Source organism: Haliotis rufescens, unplaced genomic scaffold, assembly GCF_023055435.1.
Source record: "Haliotis rufescens isolate VD_foot unplaced genomic scaffold, xgHalRufe1.0.p SCAF_60, whole genome shotgun sequence".
In the NCBI taxonomy this organism is placed as follows: domain Eukaryota; kingdom Metazoa; phylum Mollusca; class Gastropoda; order Lepetellida; family Haliotidae; genus Haliotis; species Haliotis rufescens.
The window spans coordinates 2,045,295-2,071,276 of record NW_025964335.1 but is presented as its reverse complement, the minus strand read 5'-3'; the positions used below and the strand labels follow the sequence as shown (position 1 = coordinate 2,071,276).

General features: G+C 39.8%; 1 protein-coding gene across 3 annotated transcripts in view; it reads left to right on the top strand.

The window, feature by feature from the left end:
- Positions 1-25,982, top strand: part of LOC124140784 (unconventional myosin-Va-like) — a 132,366-nt gene that overhangs the window by 92,371 nt on the left and 14,013 nt on the right. For 2 of the 3 annotated variants that reach the window (XM_048386772.1, XM_048386773.1), the window contains 7 exons: positions 15,539-15,659; positions 18,002-18,079; positions 18,457-18,550; positions 21,826-21,975; positions 22,799-22,950; positions 24,247-24,487; positions 25,623-25,765. In XM_048386772.1, coding sequence (XP_048242729.1) covers positions 15,539-15,659; positions 18,002-18,079; positions 18,457-18,550; positions 21,826-21,975; positions 22,799-22,950; positions 24,247-24,487; positions 25,623-25,765 — 979 coding nt within the window. Of the gene's footprint in view, positions 1-15,538; positions 15,660-15,920; positions 15,939-18,001; positions 18,080-18,456; positions 18,551-21,825; positions 21,976-22,798; positions 22,951-24,246; positions 24,488-25,622; positions 25,766-25,982 lie in introns of all 3 variants that reach the window. The other variant, XM_048386774.1, reaches the window with a different exon arrangement.

Genomic DNA, 25,982 nt, shown 5'->3' with positions numbered 1-25,982 from the left:
CATATTTTTTGGTTAAGGTTATTGGTATTCTTAGGATTGTTAAAAATAACACAAAAATGAAACATTATGTTCAAATAAGCATTTTAACTGTTAAAGTTTGATCCAATTATAGCAAAATATATTTTCAAATGAGGATACTTGTTATGTAATGAGAGTATTCTAAGTCAGGAGAGTTGATATTTGGAGAATTGTTAAAATTTGAAAAATATCATATCAACAAGTGTGTTCAAATAAGCATAAGGAGTTTAGTTTATTTGATTCTATGACTCGATTATTTACAGACCACCGTCATGTAGCTGGAATATTGCTGAGTGCGCGTAAAACAACAAACCAACCAAAACATGCTGATTGAACACATTTTACAGATGCACGTGGGATATTAATGCAGTGGAAATACTCATTCACATAGATTGTATTTTAAGGCATGTTAACATCTGTTAAGTGTTGATTAAAAATTTCAGGGAAATATTTTCCATTCTTGTGCACAGGATAAGCATGATAGTTTTGTATAAAAGCTTTGAAAAAGTTGTTTTTACAATAACAATGGTTGCTGTTTCGTCTTCATGGTTTCACAACAGATGTGAGTAATAGCATTGTGTCCATGTCACGTTCACCTGGACCTAGACGTGTACGTACATTGTGAGTTGACAGGGAAATAGTATGTGATTTATTGTACCAGAATGGCAAGCCACTGATTTATGCCGGATCTTTTTGTTTAAAAATGAGGTGAGGTGAAATAGGGTTTAATGTCGCGTCCAAGATTATTGCACTTATATATAGTGACGTGCATGTACGTGTGTGTATTTGTGTGGCTGCTTGTACTAGTCCGGACTGATGCCGATTTATAGTGCTAGCACACTGAGATACCATGCCGCAGTTTAACATGACTATCCCACTCAGACACAGTTTACTGACTCCTAGCCGACCAGTCCTTGTTTTTGCCACTGAATGCCAAGCGCCAGACAGGGTAACAACAAGTACCATCTTTTAACGTCTTTTGGTATGACGCGGCCAGGGATCGAATCCCGGACCTTCCGCTCTCCAGGCGGACGCTCTACCACTAGACCCGGAGGCGGTCTGTTTAAAAATGACAATGAAGGGAAAGACTTGTCTTTGAACAGTTAGTGTGTTGCAGAATGTGAAATAGCGTAGAGTGTATTTGGAATGTTGTGTAAAGTAACTGAAATTAAGTCCTAATGTTGCATCCAGCTTGTTTTTTGTGTTTTGAGAAATGCGTATCTTTAGAGAGACTGTAGAGAATCCAGGTTAAAACTGGTCCCATTCAACCTATGAAGGTATGGCCAAATGGATCTATTGATCAGGTTGATATCATACCCCAACGGATTGGATCGTTGTTCACAATATCAATCACTGGATTGTGTGGCTCAGACTTGATTATTTACAGACCGCCATCATGTAACTGAAATATTGCTGAGTGCGGCGCTAACCAACAAACAAAATGCACTATGTTCATGCTAACAAACACATTCCCAGGCTGAGACTTGATTGTACAGACTGTTGGAATATTGCTAACTGCTGCTTAAAACAATATTCACTCACTCAGACTAAGGCGGTTGGGTAGCCTAGTGGTTAAAGCATTCGCTCATCACGCCGAAGATCCGGGTTTGATTCCCTACATGGGTACAATATGTGAAGCCCATTTGTGGTGTCCCCTGCCGTTATATTGCTGGAATATTGCTAAAAGCGTTGTAAAACTCACTCACTCACTCACTCACTCACTCACTCACTCAGACTAAATATTGCTGGAATATTGCTAAAAGCGTTGTAAAACTCACTCACTCACTCACTCACTCACTCACTCACTCACTCACTCAGACTAAATAGAACCTATTTAAAACTTTCCTACAAACATTAGCAACTAAAAATAACCCATCCTACAAATACCAGCCTAATAATACCTTTATTTGCTTCGCATCTGAATAAACACTCAGCAATACTTGACTCCTATTATTAATATTGATTCAGTTCAAACACTTAATGGCAAAGCTCACGGTCCAGTAAGTCAATATAAATCTAGGTGATGCGTGAGCGAGTCTCACAATGTGCCAAGACAACACCCTGTATTAGCTGAGGAGTTGTATTCAAGTAGTACTGTTATTACTGGATGCTCTCTCTTCGGTCGATGTTGAAACATCTTTTCATGGTCTTCAATGTAACAAATTCTGTTGAATATTTCATGCTTTCATGGTCCCTATGTGTTTTTGTTGTTTGATGCCGCACTCAGTAATGTTCCGTCTGTATGACAGTGGTCTGTAAATAATCGCGTCCGGACCACACAAACCAGTGACTGACGTCATGAGCATTGATCCAAACAATTTGGATATCATCAAGGGGACCTATATTCTTATCCATAATCCAGAATATATACAATATTGGTCAGAGTGGTTGCATTGATGGTTAATATATTGGACGTTACGATGTATGACAAATGACATGTGACATATGATTGTGTATGCACTGTTCATCAGGGAACATGGTTTGCCAGTCTGGCAGTAAGGCGTTAAGTGCTAATATCTATGAATATTTATGTAAAGTACCTGACAAATACGCCAAGTTTGACACTCAAACGGCCAATACATTAAGGTTAAAGATACAAGGACTTATAAATAAGTACTTTCCACTGAAAATGTGGCAATGTTGCATCAGTAACCTGTCTAAAATTAAGGACTACCGATAGCCAATAATACCATATTCGACCTAATAAGGGCCCATTGCAATATTTGGTAATATATTGGCTAGTGAACCATCACAGTTAGCACCCCTTCGGATTGATCAATGTGCACAAGACTTATTTATTCATGTATAATACGCATGCATGGTATGCGCACCCTTAATTATGGGCAATTAAATACTGGAACAGTATATCCGTTGTGTACTTTCCGTTTCTATCATTTCAGGCTGTCAGCATAAACCACGAAATTTACAATGTTGTTTGTTTTTTTCTCACCAAAATTATATTCTAATAAGAGCCCCCTATTTCTAATTTTAAGGACCCGTGAAGATCCGGGGTAGAATAGGTCTTCAGCAACCCATACTTGCCGTGAAAGGCGACTATGCTTGTCGTAAAAGGCGACTAATGGGATCGGGTGGTCAGGCTCACTGACTTGGTTGATGCATGTCATCGATCCCAATTGCGTGGATCCATGCTCATGATATCAGTCACTGGATTTATTGGTCCAGACTCGATTATTTACAGAGTTTCATATAGCTGGAATATTGCTGAGTGCGGTGTTAAACAACAAACCAACCAAACCAACCAATTCTAATGTTAAGAGCGGCCCGGGGGATTATTACGTCGAATACGGTATATTTGTTTCATATTCGGGGTAACACACATGCCCAATACATGTGTGCTCCTAGGTTACATCGGACGATATGTTGGAATATTGCTCAACATGCTCAAAGCAGTGGAAAACCATACTCACCAGTTAATAGTATGTGATAAACACACCCTATAGTATAATCACAAATTATGTGACTTGGCCACAGAGTTATTTTTATATATATTTATGACAGATTAAGAATCAAGTTACAAGCCCGTGGAACATGTATGAGAAATACATACGCCTTTCAGGTCCAATCTGGTTTATTTGTCTCGGGCATGACATGCATATCGTCAATAGATGGAATAGTGCATTGTTAGCTGTAATGGAGGCACAACAATAGAGTGTGCTGACAATGGGATTCAGCTTGCTGGTGATGGGATAGGGCGGCTAACATCAATAAGGGATCATTGTTTATTGCTGACATCTTTATGGATTTAATAGCCGATTTGTAGCTCAAAGTAAGTAAGTAAGCTTGTCAGCATAATGTCAGTTGAAAATATTTTGTCTGCATATTTCTTAGTGATCGCTGATCTTAAAACAAAGTTACGTGAACTTTGATGACAGTTGGATAGATGCAGTCATTTTGCTGACACTCCAATAGTTCTTATTAGTAGGGGTACTAAATCGTCCCATGGTTTTCCTCGAAAGGTTCCTCTTCCATTGTAAAACAAAAGCGGTCACCCTCCTATAGTATAGCACAGTATAGTGAATATCACTTAAGATTAATTTGATGCATTAACTTGTTGGACTTTGTTTTAAGTAGGAGAAAGTCCGAAATCTTGTGATTATTTTTGCACGTGAAGCTGGAATAAGCTTCAGATTTCAGACATTCTCCTGTACATAGAATCAATAGATTCCAGTCATTTCTCCTACTTGGGGGGGCACGGGTGGCCCAGTCGTCTAAGGCGCCGTGATTCGCTGTGTAGAGTTGCGTTCCTTGGGCACGCCAGAAACCTATGATTGTTGGTTGGTATCCAGGTTGGCCCCTATTTACATAATGTTTCTAGGTTTGTCAGCACCATACCCGTGCTCGTGGGTTTCACCGAAGTGGTAAACGTCTGAGACCCGCATCTCTTCGAGCTTTCCTCCCACATTAAGCTGACACGCTGATATAACTGGAATACTGTTAAAAGCGGCGTTAAACCCAACTCGCTCACAAACTCTCCTATTTGGACGATGTCATGGTAGATATATAATTTGTCATCAATTTGGCATTATGACCTGGAGTTGCGTCAGTTTTACTTGTTCAAGTTCAAAATGGCCAGTGAATTCCTGGCTAAGAATCCACTGTACCACAATAGCATGACGTCATCATGATGGTTTGAAGTAACCCCAATGATCTTCATGAGATGTTGAGGGGGCGTTGGGGTAGCCTAGTGGTTTAAGTGTTCGCTCGTCACGCAAGCCGGGTTCGATTCCCTACATAGGTACAATGTGTGAAGACCATTTCTGGTGTCCCCGGCTGTGATATTGCTGAAATATTACTAAAAGCGGCGTAAAACCATACTCACTCACTCATGAGATGTTTCTATTCGTATCCCGGTTTATGAGGATTTAAAATTACAATTTTCAAAAGAGGAATTTCTCAGATGTTATTTTATTGCTGATTCCACATGATTTTTGGAACAAACTTCACCCAGAAGAAATATTTATGTAATTATAGATCTAGACTCAGCTGTTCCCATTTTTAAACATTTTCCATCTTTATAATCTTGGCAATGCTATAATACGGAACTAATCAGATTTCAGTATTGTGTTAAATAATAATTGGAGTACAATTGCCAATACCCTTTCTGTATGATGATCGGATAAGGTTGAAACTGTTTGGTTCTGTTCCAGGGTTCTGCTTGCTGTGGGCGGATCAATAAGCCCGAATGACAGAACCAAGCCACGAGTCGGACTTAATGCCTCCCAGGAACCCCTTGTCTGTGCAGTCCATCGATACAGATGGGCAGGCTGATAGAAACCATTCAACTGCTCTGACCTCACCTCCCTACCAATCTACAATGGATCAATCCACAACAGAAGTTGCAAGAGACCATAATGAAAATAAGGAGGGCCTTTCTTTATGTGAGAGGAGTCAGGAGTTGACCTCAACCCTTGGTGTGTCAGTGGATTCATCCGTTGTGCAGGATGGAAGTGGCCATTTTGAAGAAAAGGGTTTGTCCTCCGATGAGACGCAAGATGGTCAGGAGTTGACTTCAACCTTTGATGTGTCAATAGATTCTTCTATGATGCAGGATGGAAGAGACCATTATGAGAATAAGGGGGTTGAGGAGTTGTCCCGAGGGAACAAGGAGTATCTGATGTTGGTTCATACAGAGAAGGGAGATGAACAAGACGATGTGTTGGACTCAGACGGAAAGTTTCATGATTCGTTGGATATTGAGGGCAGAGAGTTTGGATATCGGACAAACCACGATTCCATTTCGGATGTGTCTGGAAAAGATGGCAAAGAAACAGCTGATGACCAAAAAACAAATGATTTGACAGAGGATAGCGATGTGTTTGTGTCTCCAAATGATAAAATTGTTGACAACGATATTAACAACGATATTAACAACGATGTTAACAACGATGTTGACAATGATGTTAACAAGTTGTCAGAGAGGAGGACAGGTGTTGCCTATTCCTCAGAACAAATTAGACACATTCACTCCGAAGCTATGCAATCAGGCACTTCCCAGGATGCATTGAAACAAGGGGAGGTAACTCAGGTCACTAGAACAGAATCTGTTACAAGCTTCCAGTCAAACTCTACAGACAATCTTCGGAATCTAGGGTATCGAGATAGTATAAGCTCAGAATTCAGTCTTCCTAACACTCTTGAATACGATCCTCGGAACTACCACAAAGTCTCTCCGCTCCCCAACGGAGTGTCCGACAGCGAGGAAGAGCATGTCCACACTCACACACATTCAGAACATGCAAAAGTTGGACGCCGAAAAACTTGGGGTAGTTTGGAGTTTCGAGGATTTTTTAACAGCAAAAAACGTCAAAGTTCGGTGCAAAGGCGATCAAGCTTTGCATCCAGACCAATCAAAAAGAGCGTGTCGGAGGTTGATATTCTGTGCGGGGAGTGTGAATACTGTGTTAGTCTACCACAGACCAATAGGTGAGAGTTAGGAACCGAAACCTCTACAACCACCAGTGGTACAATAAAATACATAAAAAAGTATCATTATAAATAAATTAATCAAAAGCTCATCAAAATGACAGCATGGCAATCGTATGTTACCCATGTCGTTCTTTGCCTAAAAGTCACACGGGTAGCCCAGTCGTCTAAGGTGCCAGAGAGTTGCCTCCCTTAGTCATGCCAGAAACCTATGTTAATGGTTTCGAATCCTGGTTCTCCCGATTATATTTCTAGTTTGTCAGCGCCATACCCGTGCCCCTTGGTTTCACCAAAGTAGTAAACATCTAAGACCTGCATCACTTCGGCTTTCCTCCCACATTAGGTGAGGTGAAATAGGGTTTAACGTGGCATCTAAGATTATTGCACTTATATACCGTGCATGTAATAGGGCAGGACAAACCAGTGGTTGACAGCATGACCAACAATCTTTACCATCAGGATACAAAGACACAGGCCTCAATAAATTTACAAACCTTCTCAACCCTGTTAAGAAATAGCTCAGGGTGTTTTGTGTCATTTTATCAGGAATAGTAATCTGTAGTACTACTCATTGTTTTACAGTTTGTTTTTCTTTCAGAACTTCACAGATGATTAATGCTGCTTTCCTTGTTTCAGGAGCACCATGTATAAATTTAGTCAAGATCTGTACAAGAATTGTTCTGTGTCTATTGGGTAGATGGGTATTGGATGTTTAAAGTGTACCCCAATATTTCACAATGCACAAGGGGCGGTCGGGTAGCCTAGTGGTTAAAGCGTTCGCTCGTCACGCCGAAAACCCGGGTTCGATTCCCGACATGGGTACAATGTGTGAAACCCATTTCTGGTGTCCCCCGCCGTGATATTGCTGGAATATTGCTAAAAGCGGCGTAAAACCATACTCACTCACTCACTCACTCACAATGCACAAGGACGTATTGCAATACATATCACAATATATTGTATTATTCAAAATTTTGAAGTCTGAAGCAATTTGGGGGGCACGGGTGGCCCAGTCGTCTAAGGCGCCGCTATTCGATGTGCAGAGTTGAGTCCCTTGGGCACGCCAGAAACCTGTGATTGTGGGTTCGAATCCTGGTTCGCCCTGATTATGTTTCTAGGTTTGTCAGCACCATACCCGTGCTCGTGGGTTTCACCGAAGTGGTAAACGTCTGAGACCTGCATCACTTCGGGCTTTCCTCCCACATTAAGCTGACATGCCATGATATAACTGGAATACTGTTAAAAGCGGCGGCAAACCCAACTCACTCACTCACTCACTCACTCACTCACTCACTCACTCACTCACTCACTCACTCACTCACTCACTCACTCACTCACTCACTCACTCACTCACTCACTCACTCACTCGTTCTTCCCCAAAAGCATAGGCATTCTGGGTTGAAATTAGTGCCCAGGAATCTAGCCTCTGTGTCTTGTGTGTCATCATACCCCAACATCATCAGTGCTCATAATATCAATCACAGGATTATCTGGTACATCAGGCTGTCGTCATACAGGTGGAATATTGCAAACATTCTTCCCCTATACTTGTAAGTCGCAGTCTTATGTTATCAACTTGCCCAAGTACGAGGGCCATTCAATATATAACCAGCCTAATTAAGCTATTTATCAGATCTTAACGGTTGCATGCTTGTCACGTGCTGTGCACCAATGTATGTCACGTGCATAGACAAAGTTTCACTGAGGAAATTGTATTTGAAGTCACACACGTGATCTATAAAGATGTCAAGGGTAGATTCTGCCAAATTTTCGTCAAAGGTTGAATACAGGGCTGTTATTAGGTACCTCTACTTAAAAGGTAAACCGGGAAAGGAGATACATGATGAATTGTCAGATGTTTATGGTGACAGTGCACCTTCGTATGCAAAGGTCAAATTCTGGGTTGCAGAATTTAAGAGGGGTCGGGTGAACCTGGAAGATGAGCCATGCCCTGGCAGGCCTGTAGAGGTACCAATGACCAAACTAGTGAAGCTGTGAGACAACTGGTTGTCAAAGACAGGCGAATGAAGGTGTCAGAAATGGCCAAGGCCTTGGACATTTCAGAGGGAAGTGTCCATACCATTTTGCATGATCGTCTGGGTATGAGGAAGCTGTCTGCCCGATGGGTCCCGAAATGTCTGAGTGATGATCAGAAGGCTGTACGTGTGTCAATGTGTCAGGCACTTTTGATGCAATGCAGTCAGGATGCAGACAACTTTATGGAGAGAATTGTTACTGGTGATGAAACCTGGGTACACCACTATGACCCAGAAACCAAAGAAAAGAGTAAGCAGTGGACTGGCTTTGCTTCACCCCGTCCCAAAACGTTTTAGACTCAACCATCGCCTGGCAAAGTCATGGCAACCATCTTTTGGGATACCAAAGGGGTCTTGCTCATTGACTACTTGCCACGTGGCCAGACTATTACTGGAAAGTTCTACTCCGATCTCCTGGACCGTTTGCGGACTGCTATTCTTGCCAAATGTCGTGGAAAGATCACAAAAGGTGTGCTGCTCCAACATGATAATGCCAGAATGCATACCTGTTGACTTGCGGTTGCCGCAGTGAAGCGGAACGGGTTCAAAGTATTGCCTCATCCACCTTACTCACCAAACCTGGCACCAAGCGTCTACTTTCTCTTCCCAAACTTGAAGAAAGAACTGCGTGGACGTCATTTCCGGTCCGATGATGAACTCACGACAGCAGTGGAGGGGTGGTTACACGAACAACCCCATGGTTTCTATCACAACGGGCTTTTAGCTCTCACACATCGCTGGACAAAGTGCATAGACCTCAATGGTGGTTATGTGGAAAAAGAAGAAGTGAGGAGCAGTAGCAAATAGGTTAGACTGGTTATATATTGAATGGCCCTCGTATGTCCCCGTCAACAAAAGCACCAAAGTTGACCGTGCTGAGTTGTGTCCCTTAGGCGTACCAGAATCCTGTGATCGTAGGTTTGAATCCAAGATTCACACTGATGCAGATCTTTGAATTGTCTGCACCATGCCCATGTTCATGTTTTTCACTAATTTGGTAAACATCGCGGACCTGCTTAAATTTGTGCTTTCTCTTAATATGTTATGCTGACTTTCTTAAGTAATATGAAATACTGCTTAAAGCAGATTTAAATCCACATCATTTGTTTGGCTCAAGCTGCTAATTTAAAAAGAATGGTTTGTTTTAACATGTCTTTTTAACATTTATTTTTTGTCAGCATAGTTTTCATGTTTTTTCCCACCCCTAAAGCGCACATCACAAATCTTACAAAACAACGCCAATCGATATAATCACTGTTCAAACACATTTTCAAACAAAACCTAACACAGATTTCCAATTAAATGCGTCTGAAATGTATCAACCACACGATAAGCTTGAATCCTTTGAAACTCTCCTACAATACAAATATTTCAAATACTTGTATTGATCATTAATGGCCGGTACTTTAAGTGCCACTTTGAGATCCTCACTCACACATGATAAAAGATGACGAAAACAGAAGAATTTTCAGTGTTTGCAATCAGCGTATTTAACATTGAGGAAGTTGCATTGGCGGCTGTCCGGTTTGTTTTCTTAAATGTGTCGAAGGGATGGGGGGGAATACGTCTCACATTTACACCAGAATCTCCTGACTTAGGGGAATTGATTTTTCACAGGGTTGTCCATAACACTGGTATTGTTCAGGGCTGTGAAACTATTTCTCAGGGTTTGTCCGTTCGAAAAGAAAGTGATGTATTTGTTTTTCTATCGGAGTTTGATTAAGTTAATGACCTTGGGGGGGGGGATCCACAGGTCGCTGAATGTTTGTTTGGTTTTTTTTGGTGTGTGTGTGTGTGGTGTGGGGGGGGGGGGGGCGTGTTTGTTGAGGAAGCGTTTCTAATCCTCATGATTAGTTTACCGAAAATGAGCAGTGATGAGGAAGGTCAGGTGAGGAAAGATACCATGCCACAGATTAACATGGATACCCCACTCAGACACAGCCTACGGTTATAAAAGTTTTTTAAAAAATCACTAGGTTATGTCCTCCCCAACTGATGAGAATTGCTGACTCAGTAACAATTTCATCCAAACTGTAACACTCCCAAGAATGAAATCTTATTCACCAACTCTCTCAAGACAAAGTATTGTATGAGGTGAGGCCATCCTTTGTGGTCTAACATTTTATCTTGTCTGAGAACACCTACACCACCCTCAACCCAACGCCCAGTATCTGACAGTGTAAACCTGTATTGTTGCAAATACCTATCTGTGTATTGTCCGACACACTCCAGCATCCCGGCTCCGATTCAGAAGAGGGAGAGCCAAATGTCCAGCCTTTCACCTAGATTGTTGCATCCCCATGAGGAATGTTATATATAGTGTAGGTAAATATGTGACCTTAACAAAAAACTGATAGCTACCCAAGTAATCTCACCAGCATCTTGCCATAAAGCATTCCTGCATGTGTAGCAGGGATGTGATGGTCCGGAAGGTACACACGCTGATGTGGTAGTCCTATAGACCAAAGTATCGTAGTCCTCTAGATACAATCCCAGTGAAGCCATTATCATACAGTGTGTTGTCTAGTCAATATCTCAGACACTGCTTTTGGTTATTAAAGAAATATTTGGGTTTCCGATTACCCTTCTCGTTATATTTGGGAATTGAGGTGACAATTCTTGTAATATTATTGTCGATTATATGATAAATCTCACTATCACTTACAAAGGAAGAGTTTTGGTTTTGGTTTTGGTTTGGCTTGTTGCTTAACGCCGCACTCAGCAATATTCCAGCTATATGACGACAGTTTGTAAATAATCGACTCTGGACCAGACAATCCAGTGATTGATATCATGAGCATTGAACCACGCAATTGGGATTATTTATAGATGTCAACTTCTTTATTATGAGGAACACAACATTTCGGAGTATATGCTCATTCCTTCATCAGGTGAATGGATGCTATAAGAGAGAGAGAATATATAGGTACATGTAAGAACAGCAAATGTAATAAGCTTCATGCATATAAAAAAACATTTTTGAATTGTGATTATAACAATGGTGAAATTTAGAAGTGATAACCATGATAACGGTAATGATGAATAACTTCTTTGATAGGCATTTAGGAGTACTGAGTAAGGATAAGAATTTATGGATGAACAACTTCTTTATTACAATTAAGAGCGACGTTTTGGTGTAGGTTTTAACACCGTTATCAAGCAAGTGATACCTTGATAACGGCGTCAGAACCTGCACCGAAACGTCGCTCTTAATTGTAATAGGGGCGGTCGGGTAGCCTAGTGGTTAAAAAGCGTTCGCTCGTAACGCCAAAGACCCGGGTTCGATTTCCGACATGGGTACAATGTGTGAAGCCCATTTCTGGTGTCCCCCGCCGTGATATTGCTGGAATATTGCTAAAAGCGGCATTAAACCATACTCACTCACTCACTTAATTATCCCGCCGTTTGCTATTTAGGAATTTTATAAATTTTTATGTTTTACGTTTCCATGGCAACAAGTTGGAGTTAGGTTCTATAAGGGTGGTGTTCGTTTCCGGAGCATAACTCAAAAACTGTTAAATACTTTCTTACAAAACTTTGCATGTCTACTAGGCACATACTGAACTGGTGCCTTTTGCTATTTAGGAATTTTATCAATTTTTATTTTTTACGTTTCCATTGCAACAAGTTGGACTTAGGTTCTATTGGGTAGTGTTTGTTTCTGGAGCATAACTCAAAACCCATTCAATACTTTCTAACAAAACTATGCATGTTTACCAGACACATACTGAACTGCCTTTTGCTATTTAGGAATTTAAGAAATTTATATTTTTTATGTTTCCATTGCAATAAGTTGGATTTAAGTTTTAATATAGGGTGGGTTCACTTATGGAGTATAACAAATAAACTGTTAAATATTTCCTAGTCAAACATTGCATGTCTGTATATAAAGCACATACTGAACTGGTGCCATTTGATATTAAGGAGTTTTATGAATGTTTATTTTAGAATTTCCATTGCAGCTATTTTGACATGGCCTAAGAGAAATGTTGGGTCAGTTACCTGGTTTTTGACCATAACGTGTTAAAATGGTGGGGGATATAGATGACTTCGTTGACTATACGCTTGTTGTAATAAAGAAGTTGTTCATCCATAAATTCTTATCCTTACTCTATAATGATGAAGTCAGTCATTTATGATGCTTAATGGAAATATAAAAGCAATTAATGAGGATCAAATAAAATAGATGATTATGATGATGATTCATTCAGCCCAGTGAGTAGTTCTGTCATGAGTGACATCCAGAAGTTATGACATGCTGTAGCACTTGGCATATGACCTGCCCCATATTTATCATACAACTCCTGAGAATGGGATCTGCAAATATAATGGCTACATGGATAGGAGAGTATCCGTTTACACAACTGGAGAAGTCAATATTTGACAACGTGAAAAAATGTCCGTGTTAACACCCACTTTGCTGCGGGTTCGTGTTGGAAACGTCAGTGCGTTGACGACAGAATATTGAACTCCCAACTACTCAACACTCGTGGCTTATGTTGCTCTAGCTGCTAAACCATATGGCTATGTATTGCTTGCTTACTTCGTGTCCAGCATCCACTGGTTGCTTAGACAGGGCTCCAGATAACTTTTTCAGCATTTGAGTTTTTTCTCTTGGGTTTCTATTTTAATTGGGTTATCACATTTTTCATTGGGTAACCAATATGTTTTTGTGTTTTTCCCAAAATACATGTAGGTGAACATTTTAAGATTTAAAAAAAAATGAAATAATGTAACGGTTCTAAATATACTCACACGCAAAAGAAACGCAAGTGAAGTATGCAGTATACATGTTATTTATTTTCAACAGTAAAGACAAGAAATACTTATAGGGCACTATTGACAAAAAATTGACTGAAGACAGTTTAATGGATTAAAAGGCAGATGACATAATTGGGTTTTTTTCAAATGTTAAGGGCTTAATATTGGGTTTTTTCCAAAATACATGTAAGTAAACATTTTAAGATTAAAAAAAAATGAAATAATGTTTTAGATGTGTAACGGTTCTAAATATACTCACACGCAAAAGAAACGCAAGTCGAGTGTGCAGTATACATGTTATTTATTTTCAACAGTAAAGACAAGAAGTACTAATAGGGCACTATTGACAAAAAATTGACTGAAGACAGTTTAATGGATTAAAAGGCAGATGACATAATTGGGTTTTTTCAAATGTTAAGGGCTTAATATTGTTTTTTTTCCAAAATACATGTAAGTGAACATTTTAAGATTTAAAAAAATGAAATAATGTTTTAGATGCATAACAGTTCTAAATATATAGGCTTGACTCATGCAGAAAGTAAATTAGCTCATAATTGTGTTTTGGAAATTAGCTCTGTTGTACGCATGCTGAAAAAACTTCATTGGGTATTTACACATGCTGTTTTTATACATTTGAGTTTTTCATTTAATGCATGCATTTCTGTATGCAAGATCGGGGTGGTCGGGTAGCCTAGTGGTTAAAGCGTTCGACGAAGACCCGGGTTCGATTCCCGACATGGGTACAATGCGTGAAGCCCATTTCTGGTGTCCCCCCGCCGTGATATTGCTGGAATATTGCTAAAAGCAGCGTAAAACCATACTCACTCACTCACTCTGACTCTGAATGGAGACACCTTATTGGCCCTTCTCTCCATTGACTATAAGCCATATTGCATATTGGGACGCTACAGTTTAAAATGTTTTGAACTGGTTACAAGTCTTAAATTTGTTGTCTGACTAACTCAAAGGGGGGCACGTGTGGCCCACTCGTTAAAGGCACCGCATTCGCTGTGCAGAGTTGTGTCCCTTGGACGTGCCCGAAACTTATGATTGTGGATTTGCCCTAATTCTGTTTCTAGTTTTGTCAGCACCATACCCGTGCTCGTGGGTTTCACCTGAAAGACCTGCATCAGTTGGGGCTTTCTTCCCACTCTAAGCTGACATGCAAAGACGAACTGGAATACTGTTAAAAGCTGTGTTAAAACCAACTCACTCACTCTCACTCTTCCAAATTATTCGGTTGTAGGTGATACATATATCCATATAGGTGTTAAACTGGGTTATAATTGTAACACTTTCTGTTACAGCTGAAGTGGGGATGACGCTGATATATAGACTGCTAACCCCCAATTGCCGTCCTTGGGAAATAAGTGATATTTTCTCGTGAGAAAAACATTTTTAGTCTTTCCGGTGTGTTGAACAATGTTGTAATGGGCAGCTGAGGCATTGATGGGGCTTACTCTCCCTGCTGAGAGGCTATCTACATCATGATTCAGCCTTATAATCAGATCCATGGATGTAGAGAACTTGTAAGTTCTGAATAATTTAGTATTTTCTACAAAAAAGTCGATACTGTGGGTATTCATTTGGAATGGGAAGAAGAATGCTTTAAAATGAATACCCACAAGTAGCATTTTAAAACAAAATACTCATTTCTGAAATAATGTTTCTGTATGCAGTCTGAACGATTTCTGATATTTTTTCACTTAGTAATCATGTGTTGAATTTTCAGGCCTGAACTTCATGATGAGTGGCTGTTTGATTTCTATGTTAGCTAGATTCTTCTTACTTTGTTGGTGATATTAGATCAATATATTTGAAATGCATATATTTCCTATTTTGTATGTATCCTGAAATAACTTGAATATATAAACATTGTTTGTTTTGCCTAATTCATCACTAATTTTTTTCTATTTATTTCAGAATGTGTTTCATCTATTATAGTTATTATCATGATTATGATCTTGAATATATGTCATTTTTTAAATGTTTTTTTATATTGCGATGTGTGTTCATGGAAATCTTGATATTCTGGAACCACCGTTGCACTATTTTGAAGAATCATTCAGAACTTTTGTGTTAACGATTGATCATTAATGCCCTTTGTGTATATGCAAATGTTCCTGAATGCAATTGCCCTGAAAGAGGGTTTACGGATTATCGAGGTCGAAACTCGCAAGGTTTCATTGGTCGTTTGAAAAGGATTTTAATATCTGTAAGCTGAATCCCATGATCTAGTTTTGATTTGTTTTAACATTTTAAACTTTCTTGTTTACCAGGCTGCTTCAGACTCAGTTAGACAAGACAGAGAAGGACTTCAAGAAGAAGGAGGACGATTTACACATTGAGATCAAGGAGCTGAAGAAAGAGAATGACCGACAACAGAAACTCATTGGACAGGTATGCATTGAATTTTTTTTTTTTCCCCGTTTTCTCTGAAATATTTATGTAACATGTGGGTATTCATTTTAAAGAGGAAAAAGAGTACTTTCTTTTGAGTACTCATGTTGTCCGGTTTTATAAAAAAAATGATGTTATGTATTAAAGAGAAAATTACATATTTTAATAGAAAGCTCTAGAAGATAGAAGTTTGTTATGTCGTAGTTTTAATATTTTGCAATGTCTAGCTTTCATTCTAACATTAATTGCTTTGAATTGCAGCTGAATGAGATAACAAGTGTATGTATTTCATGTTGAATGTTTACGCCCGAGTTACGTTTTTCTAAACGTCCCTCACTTAAGGACATTTCTGTTGAGAGTTCATTTTGTTCGGTATCAAAATCTGAGAGTAGTTTTTGTGTCCATTAAAATATAACCTTTTAAACATTCACCTGGTATAGAATTTACGATATTTTCCGATACCTTATTGGACTGAATGTACAGATTTGATTTACAAATTGTAATATCTAAAATCCATCTGCTTATGTGGGACCTTGTCATACACCAAATATACTACTCAAAAAACATTAAGGAGTTATTGTTTAATATAACTATAGTTTAGTTAGCTATATGATGATGAATGATAACATTTTTGTCAAATCTTCACGGTTATTAATAACTTGTTAAATAACAAGCGATATAACAAGAGATAATGGAGGATCTATACCTTCTTATTCTCTTTTTTAGGTCATTTTCAAAAATTTAATGGTGATAGTAGGGTGTTTGACATGTTCAAAAGTGTCCCAGCCATTGTGCCTGGATAGTGTTTTGTGTGTAACCAGCTATGAAAATCAGTTTAGTTCATAATTATTCTAACATGAATGTGGAACGTACCATATTCTGATTGGTCAATTATAGGTTTCAAATCAGCAAATGTGTGGTAATAAAACGAAAGAAGTTCAGACATTGGAGTATTGAAACATGGACACAAGAACACTCGAGAATGTTGTTGGTCATAGTGATTCAATTTATTTGAGTTCATCGTTGTTCAAGTCACAGTTTAAGTATTCATTTCATTTGCTTTGATAACAAATAGTTGTTTATTTGCTTTGAATATGGTGTACGTTCATTGTGCTCATCTATTGTGTGTCATGGACTGTTGTTCACAATATCAGTCACTGGATTATCTGGTCCGGATTATTTACAGGCCATTTAGCTGGAATATTGCTGGGTGCAGCGTTAAGCAACAAACACACACACTCATTAGATAGAGAAGAACGGTTTGGTTTTGTCAGTACAGTTGTGTTCAGTTCTTGTGTTCATAGTTTTGCCCAGAAATTTTTCTTGTTTCCTGGATTAAAGTGAACAAATTTTGGAAGTTAAAAAAACACAATTTTCTTTCAGTTTCTGATACTTTGCAGGCGGTTTCCCATGTTTAGTTAGTCCTGCCTCGTGACTTTGTTTTTTTTATTAGTTTTTTTATGAAACCGAAACCAGATTATAAAAATCTAGATTATAAAAAAGCAAGTCTATCAACAGTATCATCCTCATTCCACATATGTGTAAGAAAACAATCTTTAGAGGAGATGAATTGTATTGTGTATAATTATATATGAGTGTTTTATTCTGCGTAACACAGCTAAAGGACTGCCCATTTGATATTTGGCTCAAAGTTTTCATTAAAAATTGCCCGGGTTTGCAGTTGTAAGTGATAACATATCTAGTCTCCATACAAAGTCTCAAGCCTCCCCCCGCCCCGAATACCAAATGGTCTGCCCTAAAGCCATGCCTGGGTACAAAATATCCATGAAAAGAAATTTAATTCCCAATGCTATAAGATGGTTGTATGATTCAAACTACTGTATACGACGTAATAAGCGCTCCGCTGTAATAAGCGCCCATGGCGATATTTGCTGATATATTGACTAGTGAATAAGACCCAATTAGCATCCCTTCCGATTGATCAATGTACAAAAGACTTATTTATTCGGTATAATATGCACGAGTGTGTTATATGCACCCTTATTTATGGGCAATTAAATTTTGGAAAAATGTATCTGTTGTATATACACATTTCAGGCTGTCAGCACAAACCACAAAATTTATCTTTCAACTATGTTTTTTTTCCACCAAAATAATATTCTAATAAGAGCCCCTATTTCTAATTTTGAGAGCGCCCTGGGCACTTATTACGTCAAATACAGTATGGTGATCTCACAAAATGTTAAATCATGTATGTTATTCTCTAATTTGGAGGGGGATGTTGCGACCAGGGTTAGAAGCTTGCTCCTTTTAGTCTTCCCTGAAGAACCCTGTGAGGTCAGAGAGTATAGTGTGGTAAGATAGAATGCTTGGTTTTATAGAACCTCACGCTTGGGCCCGAGGCAAGGATCGAGGCAACGATGCAGCATGAGATTACAAGACTCACGAGTGAAAACCTGGTGAGTTATCGCATTACATACAAGTTTGTGCATCAAACCAATCTAAATACCTCTTCAATATGAGTAAGTCTTCATTTTTTAACCAACATGTATGGTATTCACGTTTTGTTTTTGGCGGTGAGTATAGACTGCTTTCCATGGTGTCAGTCCCTGGATTGCCTGTCCCAGAAGTAAACGTTTACAGGTCAATGGATACAGCTGGGATTTTAATAACTCTGGCCTAAAATAATGGTCACTTCCTAAAAGTCAAACATAGGTAAATGCGAGTTGTAACAGACACAATGGATTGTTATTTTGAAAAGGGACTGCAAAGTTAGGTAAAGAACAAAATGTGTGTATGACCATGACCTTGACCTTTTGACATTTTGACCTTGTAGGATCTACGTGAGATGATCGACAAACAGTCCGATCAGATCAGGAAATTGAAGAAGATGCTGAAAGTGTACTCGAAGAAGCTCAAAGATGGCGAAGGTATGCTTGGTTACAAGCTTGTCTCTTATACAAGGGTTGTTTGGTGTACAACCAAACTACTGAAATAACCCACTCTCATGTTGGGTCCTCTGGTTTTCAGATAATGTTTCAAAACCAGTGCAAGTGGTAGAAATATAAAATAAAAATAAAAATAAAAATTTAATAAAGTTTTTAACATTATATGTTTTTATTTTGGATTGGTTACTTCTGAGAAAATTGTAAACATTCAAGGTTCAAAAACAATTTTAAGTGTTATTTTTAAGATCCTTTAAACTTGAACAAGATGAACTGGATGTCTTTGAGTAAAGTACAGCTTAAACAGCTGAAACATGGTTTACATTTGAAATAGTGCAGAAAATAGCTGAATCTGTTTTGTTTTTTGTTTTTTTCAACTCTATTATCATATGCAGGGTTTGTCTGAACCTGGGCCCACTTGCACAAAGCGATCATAGCGCTAAGACTATCATAAGCCTATGTTGAAGTATGGGTGTTATGATCATCTTAGCGCTAAGATCGCTTTGTGCAAGTGGGCCTTGTTCAGAAGCAGCTGTTTGCTGGAAAATGTCTCCCTTTTAGCCTCTTTTAGCCACATTTGTCATAGAAGAATTCTCCAACATGTGTGTAAGAAAAGTGACAAAAACCATTTCCAGAATCAAAATAATTCTCTTTTAAAAGCGGTTGTCCATTGTACAGTTACAACCATGTCATACTTGTGTTTATGAATCACTATCAAATAGTGATGATACAAAGTGTGCGCGAAAAGGTGAACATACCCTGCCCAACCGTTTTCACCAATCACAAACACATGCAAAGGCAGGTGAATTGTTCACATGAAAAAACACGGAAACATATGGTACAAGTCAAACAAGTCAAAATATAAGAAAGACAAAATGGATTTTTATGAGCTTGTACCAATGTTTCAAAGTTTCATTTCAATTTGACCAAAGAGGTCCGTTGTTATTCCTTTCAATTAAATGTTGAATAAGGACATTTATTTTTGCTACAGTAGAGCCCCCACTGTTACATTTTGCTGAATGACTTGTGGCCTATGATGGTCGAATTAGGTTTGTAGCAGTATAACAAGAGTGCTCTCCCTTTATTTACTGCTGACCTAGGACATTTGCACCGCTCCCTCACAATTTCATCCTCCATCTCGCTCAGTCCTACATCTGGTAAGATCATGTTGTCAAGTCACAATTCACCCCTCATTCTAACAATGGTATGCTCCACATGAAAGCCAGAGTGGTACCATTTGTGTATTGGGGGGTGAAGGTTTCATAAATGTTTATAAGTAGATGTTTCCAGTTCACCCCTTTGTGTCAAAGTGATTATTTCTAGAAGTTTGAAATACTGTTTGATTTGAACTTTTTGTGATAAAATCAGTTAACTGATGTTGTTATGAGTTATATAGATATTTGAATTTGGTTTGAAATGCATGCAATCTTAGTGTATGTGTGTCTTTAAGATTGTAAGATTTAATATAAAGATCCCATAACAAAAATATTTTTTTATAATTTTGCTCCACTATACAGTCTGTGCCAGAATCTTTCTGGTAGTCAGGCTTTGTGATTCACTCACTCATTCACCACATAAATACCACAAACATGCTCATACTTTTTGAATAAGGGGCAATCAGGTAGCCTAGTGGTTTAACATTAGCTCGTCATGCCGAAGACCCGGGTTCGAATCCTGACATGGGTACAATGTGTTGAGCCAATTTGTGATGTCCCCCGCCGTTATATTGCTGGAACATTGCTAAAATCTGCATAAAAACCATACTCACTCACTCACTCACTCTGGTAGTCAGGCTCTGTGATTCACTCACTCATTCACCACATAAATACCACAAACAAGCTCATAATTCTTTTTTTTGAAGTGATGTGTCAGTAGCAGTAGAAATGTTTTGGTTTGCATGAACATCAAACTAGACACAGTGTTTCGATTTATTATGTGTGACTTGATTGTTTGTACAGATGATGTATATATCACAGCAGGGATGTATAACACCTGTCACACGTGTGATATATTCAATAGCTAGGTGTGTCATATGACTGTCACATAAACCTGGCATGCATGTTGGATATATGTAGTGTGCTTTTCATCTCAGTCCGACCAGATTTTTTATACTATTATGGACACATGCAAATGACATATTTCTCAATTCAAATTGATCTTAATTGTTGAAATATATTTTGGGGTTTAATAATGATTTCCCAGGGATGGATTCTATTTTCTAAATATACTACTCAAATAAGTTAAAGAACATCCGATTCTTTGATATTGCTATCTGTCATGGCATGACGGATGTTCCTTGACTTCTTTTGTGTAGTATATGTAGATTTTATCATGTATAGTGTAAAGTGTATTGAGATGCTAAAGTTTAATAAAGTCGGACTTTGGACTATTCGCTGTGGCTGCAGACTGTATATATGCTACTCAAAAGAAGTTAGAGTACACCTGATTTTTTTCATATGACTATGGTTGAAAGGTCATGGCTGGTGGGTATTGCATGTCAGAACTCTCCAGTTCTGGGCGTTCGGTAACTTGTTTTGAGTCGGATATCAATATTTTAACAGATCATTGTTGATTTTATGCATGAGTATTCACATGAATACAAAGCTCTTGGACTTGTGTCAATTTCAAGGGTGTTTGAAATCCTCATGGTCAAGTAGCAGAGAAGAGATTAATGTACGTGAAGCAGTGTTCATCAAATCCATCCAATGAAGATCCGGGTTAGAATAGGTCTCCAGCAATCCATGCTTGCTGTAAGAGGCGACAATGCTTATCTTAATAGGCGTCATGAAAAGCTACTAACTGGATCGTGTGGTCAGGCTCACTGACTCAGTTGATGCTTGTCATCGTATCCCAATTGCGTGGATTGATGCTCATGATGTCAGTCACTGGATTGTCTGGCCCAGGCCCAATTATTTACAGACCGCCATCATATATCTGGAATATTGCTGAGTGTGGTGTTACCAAATACCAAACAAACAAATCATCAGATCCAACCCTCTGGGAATCAGGGTCGGAATAGTTCCCCCCGAGGCACCATTCCACAAAGCGATATTAGTGCTACAACTGTCGTAAGTCTATATTAGGGTATGGGAGTTCCGATCAACATAGCGCTACACTTGCTTGAGGGTTGTCACAAGGATCCCTTGACTTAAATGCATCATTATGAATGTTATTGCCGTCTGTTGACCAGTAGGCTTGCAGTAACACTGACGATTGTCAATCCTTGCTCTGTGTGATACCGGTGTTGATGTCGTTTGCAGCTGCGGAGATTCAAGCAGAGCTGGAGCAAGAGGAGAGGAGTAGCGCCAATGGTGCCCTGGCGACGGTGAAACACAGACAGAGGATATTCCTGGGCATGCTGGAGTACAAGAGGGAGGATGAAGGCGCCCTGTTGAAGAACCTGATACTTGGTGAGTATGGCTGAAGGCAGGAGTGGTTTAACAGCAATAATAACTACAGAAATAGTCTTCACACTCTATAGTCTGGAAGTTAATTTAAGGTACCGACGTTTACTACAATATCTGAAAAACTATTGGACCTACTCCGGTCAAAGTTGGTATGGGATTATTAAACAGTCATACATAACTGGATATTACATTTAAAGACAATCGGTGCATGAATAAAAAATCTGTCTATTTAGCTATCACTATATTTCATCAACAATCAGACCTGTTCGTCACGGGTGGAACGAGCATTCATTGTAACAGCCATCTGCATAATGCTACCCCTGCGTCACAGGCCATATGACACAGTTAATTCAGATTGGGATCAGATAGGTGGTATTGGTAACAGTAATAGCAATGATGATGACGACGACGATGATGATGACAACGACGATGATGATTCCAATGAGGATGATGACGACGACGATGATGATGACAACGACGATGATAATGATGATGACAATGACGACGACGATGATGATTCCAATGATGATGATGATGACGACGATGATGATTCCAATGATTATGATGATGATGATGACAACGGCGATGATGATTCCAATGATGATGATGACGACGATGATGATTCCAATGATGATGATGATGATGATGATGACAACGACGATGATGATTCCAATGATGATGATGATGACGACGATGATGATGACAAAGACAACGATGATGATGACAATGACGATGATAATTTCAATGATGATGATGATGACAACGACGATGATGATTCCAATGATGATGATGATGATGATGATGATGATTCTTGTATACTTTACAGACTTGCGGGCCAAGTTCTCGTCTGGGCAGATCCCTGGCCTGCCAGCCTACATCCTGTTCATGTGCGTGCGTCACACCGACTACACCAACGATGACGAGAAGGTCCGCTCCCTACTGACTGGCACGATCAACAGCATCAAGAAGGTAGTCAAGGTAAGCATGGATGCTAACAGCTTCTTCACCACCATCTGGGGGCACGTAGGGGCACTGGTGACCCAGTGGGACAAGTTACCACGCTTCAATGTTTAGTGGCATCTCCAAAGTGGAATGATGAAATTGCATATCACAATTTCAATGGGTCAATGATGTATTGATACAAATTGATGAATATCGTTACTAAAGTAATACATTTTTTAAATAATTCACAGCCATGTTTAAGATGGACAATGAGAAGGCAGAAAATTAATTTCCATGGCAACCAGACAACCAGTCATATCATTGTGGGGATTAAAACTTGCTGGGGATGAAAAAATGTTACTGTATTCAACGTAATAAACGCCCAGGGCGCTCTCAAAATTAGAAATAAGAGCTCTTATTAGAATACTATTTTGGTGAAAAAAACAGTTGAAAGATAAGTTTCGTGGTTTATGCTGACAGCCTGAAATGTTTATGTACGACAGATATATTTTTCTAAAATTTCATTGCCCATAATTAAGGGTGCATATAACACACGAGTGCGTATTGTACACGAATAAATAAGTCTTGTGAACATTGATCAATCGGACCGATCGGGGTGCTAACTGAGATTTTTCACTAGCCAATATATCAGCAAATACCGCCGTGGGCGCGTATTAGAGCGGGGCGCTTATTACGTCGAATACGGTACATAAAATTGCAGTTAGGAGGGGATCAGCAAGTTATGATAGCAGGCCTGAGACCAATCTCAAATGTTCTGTGTGCCGGTGGATGCAATCTCTATTTCTTTTAAGTTCATTTTTAACTTTATCAACAACCCCTTTTCGCTGAACTTTTCAATTGAATTAGTGCCATTTACTGTTTTGCTGTTCATATTGCTTGTTTTTTTCTGAATGAATCGCCAATGGGATATATATTCTGAACAAAAAAGGTTTGGATACATGAATAGTTTGGGGGATATATTTATGAGATTAGGTGCACAGTCTCCATTACAAAAAATATCCTGCAAAATATATAAGATCGCTAGGGGGCACGGGTGGCCCAGTCGTCTAAGGCACCGCGATTCGCTGTGCAGTGTTGCGTCCCTTGGGCACGCCAGAAACCTTTGATTATGGGTTCGAATCCTGGTTGGCCCCGAGTATGTTTCTAGGTTTGTCAGCACCATACCCGTGCTTGTGGGTTTCACCGAAGTGGTAAGTGGAATACTGTTAAAAGGGGCGTTAAACCAAACTCACACACTCGCTATAAGATTGCTAACTTTTTTTGAATTGTATATTTTAACTCACTCACCCCGTTGTTGTGTGTGTCTGACAGAAGCACCCTGACGACATGGAGCGGTGTACGATGTGGCTAGCCAACACGTGCCGGCTGCTGCACACACTCAAGCAGTACAGTGGGGAGAAGACGTTCCAGGCCGAGAACACCCCCAAGCAGAACGAGCAGTGTCTCCGCAACTTCGACCTGTCCGAGTACAGGCAGGTGTTCAGTGACCTGGCGGTGTGGGTGTACCAGGGCCTCATCAAGGTCATGCAGGAGATGATACAACCCAATATAGGTGAGTCTGTGTGAGTCTGTGGGTGTATGTGTGAGTCTATGTGAGTGTGAGTCAGTGTGAGTCTGTGTGAGTCTATGTGAGTGTGAGTCAGTGTGAGTCTGTGTGAGTCTATGTGAGTGTGAGTCAGTGTGAGTCTGTGTGAGTCTGAGTGAGTCTATGTGAGTGTGAGTCAGTGTGAGTCTGTGTGAGTCTGAGTGAGTCTATGTGAGTGTGAGTCAGTGTGAGTCTATGTGAGTGTGAGTCAGTGTGGGTTTGACTGAGTCTATGTGAGCGTCAGTCTGGGTCTTTGTGAATGTGTGAGTGTCGATGTGAGTGTGTGAGTGTCGATATGAGTGTATGGGTCTATTTGAGTCTGTGTTGGTCAATGTGAGTGTGTGAGCCTGTGTAGGTCTATTTGAGTCTGTATGAATCTGGTGAACTGATGCATCACATCGTGAATAAATAGTGCCTGTACATATGTATTCTCCCACTACATGCACACACTAACCCCTACGACCTGTGAAGTTCCGGGTTAGAACAGGTCTTCAGTAACCCATGCTTGTCGTAAAAGACGACTAACGGGATCAGGTGGTCGGGCTCACTGACTTGGTTGATGCATGTCACCGTATCTCAATTGCGTGGATCCATGCTCATGTTGTCAATCACTGGATTATCTGGTCCAGACTCGATATTTACAGACTGCCTTCATATACCTGGAATATTGTTTGGCGTAAAACAACAAACAAATAAACAAGGCGAGGTTAGGTGAAATTGGGTTTAACGTCGCGTCCAAGATTATTGCACTTATATAGCGACGTGCATGTTCGTGTGTGTTTGTGTGGCTGCTTGTACTAGTCCACACTGATGCTGATTTATAGTGCTAGCTCACTGAGATACCATGCCGCAGTTTAACATGAATACCCCACTCAGACACAGTATACTGACTCCGAGCCGACCAGTCCTTGTTTCAGCCCCTTAATGCCGAGCGCCAGACAGGGTAACAACAAGTACCATCTTTTAACGTCTTTTGGTATGACGTGGTCGGGGATCGAACCCCGGACCTTCTGCTCGCCGGCCGGACGCTCTATCACTAGACCACGGAGGCAGTTAACAAATAAACAAACAAACAAACTAACCCCCCATGTGTTTGTTGCAGTGCCGGCTGTGTTGGAGCACGAGGCTATCGCAGGTCTGACGGCAAGTAAACCCTCCGGGCTCCGCGGCCGCAGCAGCAGCACTGCCCGAGACCCTGACGAAGATGACAGCAAGATGTACTCCCTCGACTCCCTCATGAGATCGGTGAGGGCATTCTTTTGTTCTTTACTCCCACATCAGATGGACCCCCCAGCCAACTTTGACCGTTCATTTTGAGGGTCCTTGCAGGCAGCATGAGGGTCCTGTAAAATTATGAAATAGTGGAGTAGACTGAACATTTAGATAATTACTTTAGAGCCTGTGATGAATCAATGATCCATTGATGGGTGAAATAACAGACACCCATAACTGGTCATGTTGT